Source organism: Musca vetustissima, unplaced genomic scaffold (genome assembly GCF_032173495.1).
Source record: "Musca vetustissima isolate MV318-11 ecotype Yass unplaced genomic scaffold, APGP_CSIRO_Mvet_v1 utg3891, whole genome shotgun sequence".
In the NCBI taxonomy this organism is placed as follows: domain Eukaryota; kingdom Metazoa; phylum Arthropoda; class Insecta; order Diptera; family Muscidae; genus Musca; species Musca vetustissima.
Genome location: NW_026888050.1, coordinates 47,990 through 60,628, shown reverse-complemented (window position 1 = coordinate 60,628; position 12,639 = coordinate 47,990). Strand labels below are relative to the sequence as shown.

General features: G+C 35.6%; 1 protein-coding gene across 1 annotated transcript in view; it reads right to left on the bottom strand.

The window, feature by feature from the left end:
• LOC133335877 (diacylglycerol kinase theta) overlaps window positions 1-12,639 on the bottom strand; it is a 61,488-nt gene that overhangs the window by 17,094 nt on the left and 31,755 nt on the right. Inside the window, exons 7-13 of the mRNA XM_061544169.1 lie at window positions 5,739-5,969; window positions 5,530-5,666; window positions 5,091-5,380; window positions 4,709-5,030; window positions 4,420-4,649; window positions 520-668; window positions 182-451 (exon numbers count right to left, since the gene is read on the bottom strand). Coding sequence (XP_061400153.1) covers window positions 182-451; window positions 520-668; window positions 4,420-4,649; window positions 4,709-5,030; window positions 5,091-5,380; window positions 5,530-5,666; window positions 5,739-5,969 — 1,629 coding nt within the window. The remainder of the gene's footprint in view (window positions 1-181; window positions 452-519; window positions 669-4,419; window positions 4,650-4,708; window positions 5,031-5,090; window positions 5,381-5,529; window positions 5,667-5,738; window positions 5,970-12,639) is intronic.

Here is a 12,639-nt window from a genome sequence, read left to right as displayed (position 1 = left end):
ATATTGAGTTGTTTTTTTAATTCGTACACATTTTTTTCTAATATTTGTTTTGTTTTTTTTTCCGATTTTGAAAGAATAATGTAGAGTAGACAAAACATAGAAAGATATATATAGAGAGTATATATACGAATATATATATAGAGAGAGAGAGACAAAGAAAAATTTTGTGTAATCAAAAGACCTGATTTTTCACTCGATGTAATGGCCGGTTCTTGATGATGCTGATCTGTTTGTTGCGATAGATGTGCTTGATGAGCCTTCTTCTTCTTACCGGTTGTGTTCGTGGGAACCTTTAATATTTGTTCCTCGGGTTTCTCTTCCGGATGAAAGACAACAGTCCAACGATCTAAGCGTATATCTTCAGCTTCGATTACCTCACGCAAATAGCTAAGGGGATCTTGATCGCCTGTATAGCCGGAACCCCAACAGAGGACACGGGCCAAATCGTTGCCTAGATTTTGAAAAAAAATTAATTTGAATTCAATATTCTAATTTTTTTTAAAGAGATCGTTAACTTACCAGTTCCAAGCGGTAGAATGGCACAAGGTGGACTTGAACATTCCGAATCTTGTCCCACATTATCTAGACATTGTAGAACCCAACCAACGGTACCATCACCGCCACAAACCAAGATCTTATAATGCGGTATGTGACGGAAAACGTATAATCTGAAAATGTAAGAATAAAGATACAAAGAAAATATATTTAGTATTCCAGAGTATATAATTCATATATAAATGTCTCATCAGGAAGAAGTTCTGCAACTATGAAATCTCTTGGTGGAATTCCATCTATGAATATTTGCAAATAGATCTCAAAACAATTCTTCTATTAATAGACGAAAAAGAGACATTTATGAACCGATGCTTATCCGGGTCGATAAAGTGATGATGAATCGCCATCTTTGAAGTTAAATGTGCTACCGCCCACAACAACAATCTTCAGCACCAGACGTCACTAGATGACCCAATAATTCCAGATCTGACGGTACAGATAAATAATCTTGTAAACCAGCATCGCAGAGAGTCTCACGTGAGGCAAAACAAATGACGGAAATGTAGTTGTAAGTTTCGATGGTACCGTTGTATCGGATGCCTAAAGATGCGCGCCTAAATTCTGCCAGCAATGCGTCGAACATCTAACAGAGCAGAATAAGCGCAAAAGAGCAATCCACAGGAGACCGAAAAACATGCAAAAGGAAGTTCTCCGACAATTCACGCCAGAGGACATTAGCGCCAACATTCAAAAGGCTAAACCATCTAAAGCTTTGGGCCTGACGGCATTTCAATGGTCATGCTCAAGCATATCGGCCCAGAAGCCAACATTCAAAAGGCTAAACCATCTAAAGTCTTAGGACCTGACGGCATCTCGATGGTCATGCTCAAGCATATCGGCCCAGAAGCAAAGTGATATTTAGGACACAAATCTGCTAGTCGGGGAGATTCATATCAACCTATCTCCCTTCTGTCACCACTAGCGAAGGTTTTGGAGTCCCTCCTGCTGCCATCCATGACGGAAAACCTAACGCTGGAACAACATCAATATGGCTTCAGGAAATCACATAGTACCACCACAGCTTTCACAGATGCCGTTAATCACATTGCCAATGGCCTCAACAAGACAAGACCTGCCGAGCGGACAATTCTTGTGGCATTGGATCTGTCCAAGGCGTTCGATACAGTTGATTAATGACATCTTGCACTAACTAACTATATATGGGAAATTACAAAATTCTTTTAAAATTCCATTAAAAAATTTTTGAAAATTTTTTTTGCGAGCACATTTATGATTTTTGGTACATAGGTTAAGAAAAATATGCTGATTCGAAATCTGTTCGCGTTCACAAATTCGGATGTTGCGCACAAAAGTTATAGCGGTTTTAAATCTTGTATTTCAAATATATATTAAATGGATTCCTATTCGTTGTAATTCGCGAATTTCTTCACAAATGCTTAAACACCATTGTTTTCTTTGCATACTAGTCAAATCACACTGAAATACGGTTTAATAGTCGCGACAAACAAATAGAAACATGAAGATATCGGAAAATAAAATAAATTAATTTTTGAATTAAAACTATTTTTTTTTTTTTTTGAATTTTCGATTTTTTTACTATGGTTAAGAGGATACGGTTTTGCCTTAATCTTCTAAAATATACGACGCTTTCTTCTGCAAATTCTTTTAGATGATTGTTAAATATCGGCAGATTCATCTGATAAGAGTTTCGACGTCATTAATGGCTAAATATATTGCATTTACAATACATAAAAATGATCAATATTGAAAAGCTTGCAATTCGCGAATTAATTGAAATCAGTTGATGCGCATGCGATTTTCGTATAAACCGAATCAATGTCTTTCAATAATTATTAATTTTTCAATGTTTAATTTAGCGGTCAAAGTGTGCCACTCGATGCACTTTACTATGCAAAAACCCTAAAAATGGCTTAAAAATACGCAACGTGCATACGATTTTTATGCGCATCCGATTTTAGTAATCTCCTATGAAAATACGCAAAAGGACACCTATTTTAAAAGGATCGGTTAAGAACCGCGGATGTGCCTCCACAATCAATTTTGGATAAAATACGCATATTATTCGCGTATCGATGTATTTTTGACCTATTTCCACGCAGATTCGCGAATTTGACAATACAAGCATAAATGCATGTAAAATTAATCCGAAGAAAACCGCGATTATTTACGCGAATTTGTCAAAATAAGTTTTTGCAGTTTTTCCCACATTCAAGGTACCTATATCCGCCGTTTTAATGGGCGGAATTGAACATGGATGGGCTCATTAGATCCGGCACGTAAAAAAACTAAAATCACGCGGGGTTCCACGGAATTTGAATGGACTTTCTTAATTTTAGACTCAAAAAATATGTTTTTTATAAAAATTTACGCACTAAATTTTCGTCTTTGGAACCCAATTGCAAAGAAGCTACAGTGAGCACATTCATGAGATATACACTAAACGAAGCAGAATCACGAGTTCTACGATCCTATAATTAGTTTATTCTATTGTCTGGATGCGCATCCTAATTATAAGAAAAATTCAAAAAACACCGAAAATCCGGCTTCAAAATGTCAGCATCCATTTTGGGTGGATGCAGTGATTATATCGAAAAATCATACATTAGAACCATATTGTCCATGGGGTATTCTGCAACTTAGTCACTGATCACATGTGTGTGCGTTGTGTAGTTTAGCCACAAATCGGGAACGAACACAAAAAAACTCGTTGGCTTCAACACATTTTCACCCATTTTTTTACATTACCACCATCACAGCTTCCACGCAACTTATTATTTATTACCAATATTTCAAGATTTTGACAAGAACACTTCATTTTATAGAATTGAATTTAAATTATATGCAATATGTTCATATTTCGCGAGTTATAACCTTGCAAACCTCAACTTCAAGGAATTTAAAAGATTTTTGTAATTTCCCATATATAACTATATAGGCAGGCATATGTTGAGTTCAGGGGACAGAAGTCGAAAAGCCGCAAAATATGTGTCAAGGATGTGTCATCTCGCTATTCAACTTCAACATTTCTAAATTCCCCTCCCCCCTAGATGGTATTAAACGTAATGTATGCTGACGACTGTTCAATCTTTGCCTCTGGAGTAGATGTATTGGAGATCGAGGACAAAATCAACACCCACCTATCGTCGGTAGCCACATTTTTTCAGTGTAGAAACATGCAGATTTCCCCATCTAAATCAACTGCCACTATATTCACATCGTGGACTAAGGAGGTACAGCGGCAACTAAACATATCGCTCTGTGGCAGGGCAATTCTAACGGTCCAGAATACTAGAATACTAAGTGTCACCTTCGATAGCCTCCTGACATTCTCCAGGCACGCCGCAGCGCTGAAAATAAAAGTCCAAAAGCGAATCAAGGTGCCCAAAGCCATCTCGGGTACCACATGGGGCAAGTACAAGGAGGTGCTCCTAAGCCAGTTTGGACTTCGTTCATCAGCGATTCGCAATAGAGATTGCTTCAAACCACACAGAATAATGCCCTACGTACAGCAACCGGATGGGTCCAGATGACGAGTGTGGATTATCTGTAGCTGCCCACGCATCCCAACTACCATATAGTGGTTCAGGATCACCAGTAGACACATTTTCAAATAAAAAGCTAACATCATTGAATCATTTCAGGGAAAACGTGACAGCCAAACTGTTACAACAACAAGAACCGGCATTGCCATATTTTAATTCACCGATTCATCACTTTGAAGGGTGGAGCTTTTACTTTGCCGAATTCTTCCGATACACATCGACCAATTTTGTTTTATTACTCATACTCGGAGTGAAAACCCAAGTGCTTCCCTCTGCAGAAACTCCACTAAATGCCTCCTACCCATCTGAGACAATATTTTCGAAAAAAGTCAGTACTCACCCCGGTAACGGTCCACCATTTTCCAAATTAAATACTTGAAATGGATTCAGCAATTTTCTAAAGTTCGATATTAACTCTAGACCTTGGCAACCGCCTGACTTAACATTTACAAAGACTAGCAGTGGATTTATGTCGGGTGGCACCATACTCGGTTCAATGTTCGGCAAAAGCATTACCAACAAATCTTTGCCATCCCAGCGTACTTCACGCAAAATATAGAAGGCTCGTACCTATACGAAAAATGTTAAAAATTTTTATTTGAATTTTAAAACATCTCTCTTTTACTTACCGCCTTCTGGGCATCCTCATAGGTCAATACCACCGAACCATATTCATAATAGATTGGACCAATACTTGTAAATTTACTATCTTCCGTTAGATATTTATTTAGGAAATCTTCATATTTCCTTTGAGATTTTCCCGGATCTAAATTGCCCACAAACAAGGCAATATTAGGACCATGGGGATCTTGTCGGTGTTGCAAATAGAAGCGCATCAATTCCATTTGACGTATTGAATCTTTGCCCATTTGTTTCATAATATTCCATGGGCGTTCGTTCCATGATAAAATGCGTTCGGTAACACCACTATCTAATAATACTTGGGAACATCTGCAGAAAAATAGGATATTGATGTGATATGATTTTAAAATTAATGTACTCGGCACCCACCTGTAATCATCGATTGGATTATCTTGTAAACCAAAACGATCTAGAGCATCACGTATCAAATCCTTAATAGTGGTCGTAGAATCGACAGGAACACTAACATATGGCTCTTCCAACGAGCACTGCAATTTACCCGGATAAACGCGAACAAAACCATTGTCCTTGTCTTGAAACCGAAGAAATATAGCTGGTCGTTTACCCTCCATGTGATTTAGGCTTAATACAGGATTTGGATCTTGCAAAGCGGCATCTTCCATGCCGACGGGAGCATATAAATCGGTTAAATAAAATGCCTGAAAAAATATAAAGAAACAAGATTAGAAAATTATTATAAAAAATATTCAAAAGATATAAAATTATCGAATTAAAAAAATTTGGTATCTTCTATAAGGAAACTTAATTGAAGAAGATCCAAAATTTCATGTATCTGTACAAAACTTACACTGGGATCACGTGATATATGAAATGCTCGCAATGCTGTTGTTAACAATTGTTCCAAGGTATATGTACGAGGTACCGTTATAACGCGATATAGCTGTCGCCTAAATGAATTGTTGCCATCAAAGACCTTGATTGCTTCTAAAAATTTTAAATAAAATATTTAATTTAATTTTAATAGTTAATATATTTTATAAAATCTCCCTTCCTCACCTATATCCTTCTCTTCACGTTCCCTTTCCTTCTTCTCTTTTTCTTTGTCCGATTTATCAGATTTATGACCCGATGCTGATTCGGGCCGATAATGTGAAGATGAACCACCACTGCTGCAGCCAGCTGCACTGCCGCCCGCCACAACAGACATTGCCTCATTTTTGTCCACCGATTCTTCATCTTTGAAGCGTGGAGCATCACCACTACTGAATTCTTCCGATATACTTCGAGCTGTGCGTTAAGAAAGGTGGAAAGATTATAGAAATATATTAATATAAATTACAATATTTTTTGATAGTTATTAAACACAAATATTGTTTTTTTTTTAATTTATTAAAAGTTTTATAACAATTAATATTAAAATATCCAATTAGATCAAGGGTTAGCATAAAAATCATTCACTTGTTAGATTTTGTTAATAAATAAAAAAATCTCGTTAATAGATAACATACGACCATATATTTTATATTCCTCAAACTTTATAGATGTAAATTCTAAATACCTAAAATCGATCGGCACTTTTATATAGTGATAGAACGATTTTTTATCCAAAGATAACTCAAAATATCCAATTAGAGCCAACTCGATTGAAAAAAAATCTCTTAAATAAGGAGGTATCGAGGAGGAGGTCTGCATCTAGATCGATAGGGGACATTTTTAGTGGGAACCACCCAAATGTGAACGAAACATATTAAACTAGAACCATGTTGCATGTCTACAAACAGAAAACGAATATTGTAGGGTAACATCCTTTACAAATACGTAGGCCGATATTGATCATTTCTAGCTCTATCTTAAATATTGCAAGCACTATCGTGATTTCGACAGACGGACGAACTTGGCTTAATCGACATAGAATTTTATTTTGATCAAGAATATTTTGAGGTGTTACAAAGGGGACAAATAAATATTTGAATAATATGTCATATTTCAAGATCTAAAAGATGAAATGGATGAGTGACCCCCATGTGTATTCTGTATATATCCTTAATCTATAAGATACATCGAATAATTCCGAAAAGTCCTACAAGGACATATGTTTTCTAAAAGTCTTCAATGGGTAGAATAATCTCAAAATTCTCTCTCAGATGTATATTAATCTCAAACGATTTCTATGGGAGATCCTTCAAATTAGGGGGACTAAAGGACTTTCATATTAAAAGAAGCCGATTCTTGAAGATATATACTTTTAAATACCTCTTCTGAATGAATTAAACTATGTTCTAAGATATTCTCTAGACTGATCTGTATAATTCAGTTTTGAAAATATTTATTCATAAAAAACTCCTATATATTACCACGCTAGTGCTGCAATCAATAAACACCCAGTTCGAACGATACCTGAAAATAATGGATGAAGAGTCTGAACAGAAATGCCGTGACCTATAAAAACAAATGCTAGATGTAGAAATATTGTGAGAGGCCTTAAGACTTAACCGGATATCTTGAAAGTTTTTTTGTTAATCTATGGAAGGTCTATGGTAAATAGGCAACAATTGTAGAAGCGTTAGAAGGCCTTGACCTTTACAAGGCCTGCGATATTTACACGTATAAATTTGAAGACGATCACTTTATCAACTCTTCTTTCATTAGGAAACGACCTCTGGGTGTACAAAAATTGTAGAAGTTTTTCTAATTTAGAAGTTCTTGAATGTTTTGGATCTGTAGTAGATAAAAAAAACAAATCATTACAAAACTTCTTAATGGAAATTATTTTATAATAAAAATTCTGTAAATATTGAATACATGTTGGAACTCAAGGAGATCTTTCTATTACTCAATATCTTAGCTTACGAACATAAATCCGTCTATATTTAAATATTCTTGAATTGCCCTACTGTATGTCACAAAAAAATCGTCTAGATTTAAAAAATTGAGGAGGCTGGATAAACTCTGGTTTATGATATTTAAAAGACACAGAATATGTCTAGAAGATATTCATTCTATTGAAGGTATTTTCTTATAAATTCCTGACGATTCTTTTATGATTTAATTGACACTCTGCTAGTCCTTTGAAAAATGTCCAGGCTAAATAAAAGAAGTATTACCTGTTAATCCTAGAAAAAATTCTCTTTCAATCAAAGTTTGAGTACTCCAACTTTACGATATTGCTTGTTTGTCATTTGCGAAGTCAATTTAAAAAAAATCGATATTGTGGTTCTTAACAATGATCTTAAAAACTCTGCTTTGCTCCTTGAAAAAAAATCTTGAAATCTACGCACTTGAGATCCTTCTAACACCACTACACTTCTGATGCTTAAAAAATCATTGCTACCTTGAAAAATATTTAGAAACAATCTACGAAAAAATATAAAAATCTATACTGAAAGGCCTCGATGAATTTTAAAATATACGCCTTGAAAAATATGATGCCAGAAAATGAAAAAAAATTTTTTTTCAAATCTACGCCTCTAAATTATTCCTGAAAGTCAACGCCTCGAAACAAATATTCATAAAAATCTACACCGAAAAAAATATTCTGGAATACCTAAGCTTCGAAAAATATTCTTAAAATGTACACCGAAAAAAATATCCTTATGGGAAAATATAGTATTCTTGCTAAATTCAAATGCTATTCTTAAAGTCCGGCAAAAATCATAAAATTAAGGACTATATATAGAGTCTTCAAAAAATATTCCTGAAAATGTACACTTCATAAAATATTTTGAAAATATTATAACCAAAAATATGATAGCCTACACAACTTCCACTAACTATACATTACCCTACAAAATCTAACTTTCTGTGGTTCTATATTCAGAGCTTGGGCAATATTTCGCGATATTTGCCCCCTTTTGACCGATATTCAGTAGAGGAGAGCTGTACTTGTCCAAATTCCCTGGACCGTGTTGTGATGTTGGGCTTTCAATTGTCAACTTCTTTATCAAATTTTGTCATTTTTCACACAAAAGTCAGGGTCCGTTTGAACCACTAAATATTGACCGACCTTTATCAAAACAGGCATGCTTTTTCTTTGGCCCGATTTCCCTTCTCCATGCAACAATGTTTGGACCATAATTGTGGCCTCTAAAGCGACCAGAAAATCAGACAGAAATTTAGTATTTGGTCCATTTCATCCCCTACATATTAACCGATCTTTACCAAAAACAATAGGGGTCTTCATTGGTCAGAACCTATTCTACATACAACATTTTGTGAAGATTGGTCCATAACTGTGGCCTGTATCGTGTTTACAAATTATAATGGACAGACGGACGGGCACACATGTCTAGATCGACTCAGCTAGTCGAGATATGACGATCGGCATTCTTAAAGGTGGGTCTAGGACCAATATTTTGCGGCGTTACAAACTTTTGGGGCTGCACAAAGCTATAATACCCTGACAACATAGCGGTGTAGGGTATAAATATTCTTAAAAGTCTACGCCTTGAAAAAATATTATTATGAACAGTATGAATTAAACTACGTTTAGATTTCCCAAATCCACTCGATCTCAAATGTCAATTCCTTCAAATCTACGCTTCGAAAAATATTCTAGAAAATCTACTCATCGAATGAAATTTTCTTAAAAACCCAAGTTTCGAAAAAAAATCTTAAAAGTGTACATTATGACAAATATTCTTCCAGACATTATAATCCTCGCCACATATTATATTCTTCTTAAAAATCTACTGTTTATAAAATATTGAAATATTATATTTTTGAAAATTTACACTTAAGACATCAAAATAAAATTACTGAATATCTAGGCTTCGAAGAAATATAGAATTTTATCCCTCAAATGACGATTCTTCAAATTCTTAGCCTTAAAAATATATTTTTAAACAACATCGAAATTTTTTTTTCTAAAATCTTGCGAAGAAAAAACTATTCCCTGAACCGATAAATAGTATTCCTGAACATTTATTACTCAAAAAATATCCCTACAAATATACATATTTATAAAATAATACGGATTGGACCATAAAGTCATCGAAAAACATTTTAATAATAACTAACAATAAAAATTCCTAAAAATATATTCCTCCAATATTTTAAATTGGACATTGGACAAAAAATAAAATCTGCAATTTGAAAACGCATAGTGTCATGTCGGCCCTGAAAAAAATTTTCAATTCAGTTTTCGGAAAAAATATTTTCAAAATGTCGAACAAAAATTCTTCCTACGTGTCAGACACACAGGACCTCATAATCTATTAAAACAGATACTAAAATTTATATTTAAAGGCCCGACAGTTCTTTACCATTAGACTTGTAGCGTTAAAAAAAGAAAATATTTGTAGGGTAGTCTTAAAAAAATCCCCAAATATTTATAAAAACCGCAACCCCATCTAATGGAACTTAAAAAAGTTTTCCAAAAAATAATATGTATATTGATCTGTATTTGAAAATTTTCCCCTGAATAAATATTGTGTCCCTTGAAACATATCATTAATAAATTGAAGCTTATGCCCTTCTGATCCTAGGAAAATATTCTGGAAAAAATACACTATTATTGACCTGTTTGTTATTGGAAAAATAGCATTAAAAATTCAAACTTATTACCCTGCTAGTCCCTGTGAAAATATTATTTTTAAACTAAATTTTCAAAAAATCTTTGGTAGGCTGTTGATCCCACCCATTTTTAAATTTAAATAGTGTTGTTAATCACATGCATTCGAAATAAGTATTATTTTGTTTGGTTTTGTTTATGTTTTAGTCTAATTACCTAAACACACATTGAAATCATGCTTTTTTCAGTTGTTGTTTTAGTTTTTTTTTTTTTTTTTTTGTTAGTGTAAACATTTAGCAAACGAAAGAATTGAAACACATTCAACACTCAATGAATTTTTGATTAGTAGTCGATTTTTAGGATATGAATTTGTTGTTATTTTTTTGGTTAGTAAGTGGGGGCGACTGACAGACAGAGAATAGAGATGGAACGATATGATTTGTGTTAAGTTTTACGAAGTGTTTGTTGAATGGATCAGAACAGAAAAAAAACTAATTATACGGTGAGTGCCAAAACATGGTTATCGACAATGAATGATTTTATTAGCTGCTGAATTTTTTTGTTGTTGAACAAAAACTAAATAAATTACAAAAATAAAAACAAAACAAAACGAAAATAGTAATACAAATTTTAAAACGAAAAATTCAGGGACAAAATACAAATGCGGTTAATCAATGGGGAAAAACAAAAAATATTACAATTTTCTTTTTAATTGTTGTTTATTTACTTCACAAAAACAAAAACCAATTTTTTGTAACAAACAAAATATTACAAAATTAAAATAAGAAAATTATAAAAAAATGTAGAAGAAGAAAATCAAATCACCTCTGCGTTTGTGATAACGTGGTTTACGCCAGCCCATCGAAAATCGGTGCATACGTTTCAGCAGTTTACCGAACACGTGTTCATTATCACTTAGCCGGGAACGGCTGCGGCTACTGGCACCATCACTGATATCACCACCATCATCACTGTGTACGCCACCACCATATAATCCTGAATGGTGATGGTGATAGGGTCCCAAACGGCTACCCAACAATTGGGAATACTCTTTGAGGATTTCCTCATCATCATCTTCATCAGCATCGACCAAATGATCATCACTGCGATGCCGATCGTAGGTGTCAAAATTATCATCATATGGCTGATAGTTACCATCCTCATCCTGTATGGTAATTTCAATATTCTGATACATGGTATCAAGGCTATAATTGCTGTGGATATTTTTACCCTCAACTTTTCCACCACCGACCGCCGAGGAGTTATTGCTGCGTTTCGATCGTCTTCGTTGGAAAAAGCGGGCATATTTCTTGTAACGACCACCAGGACTTTGGGCATGCAACTTCACACCGGGTTCCTGAAATGATTTACTCCGACCCACCGGTGACAGAGGATGGGGCGCCGTTGCCGGATGTGGTGGTATCGGTGAGGCGGATGAACAGTCACTGGAATTCGGCGAACTCAGTGCCGGATTACGATGTTGACCCCTACCGGGGGCCGGTATAGGCTTGGCTGCAGTCTTTTGTTTCGTACTCTCAAACGCACCTAAGGCAGTGTTGGCTGTGCTGCGCTTGGGCCTACTCGGTGTGCCCGGTGTAAAGCCCATCGCCGCGGACAGCTGGAGATTGTGCGCATTTCTATGTCTATTTAAACTAATACGTTTCTCTATGGAGGTATTACTATTACTACTGTTACAACTTAAATTGCTAAGCAGATTCATGCTCGAATCAATATCAATATCATCGGTATTGGTCAGTTCGCCGCCCGTGTCGGAGGTTTCATAGAAACCTTCGTGGTGCGTTGATTCGCCTTCGATATCGCCATGATATTCAATATCACTGCCCGTACCGGTGCCTGGGGTCAGCTGTTGGCCACCACGGCCACTGCTCTCGTCACTTAATACTTCGGTGGTTTTCGGCTCACGTAACCGCCGGCTGTTGGGATCGGCATCACTCGGGTCATAATCATCACTGATATCGCCACCACTGACATCACACACCCCACCATCTACCTCATCATCATCGGTGTTGGAGGAGAGATGTTTGCGGCCACTTCTGCCACCACCTCCTCCTCCTCCCCCGCCAGGATATGGTATCTTATTCACTATATTCGTATAAAATAAATGCAACGATGATGATGTCGATGGGGATTTTTCAATATTCTTTTGAGAGCGTTTATTTCGATTCCCTTTCGAGGCCACTTTTTGATTAACTGCTAACAGATCTTTAATATTCTCATTTTCATTTGTTTGCTGCTGCTGCTCCTTCTCCTCCTCTACAACACGTTTCGTACCATTTTCCGCACAATTTTCCGCATCTTCATCATTGATTCCCTCCACTGCAATCTGTGTTAGAGTCGAACTTTCATCGGCTATCGTGGGTATTGGCGATGGCGCATACGATGACGAGGGTGAAGAGGAAAGAAAAAAATTTTGTTTTGATTGTTCTA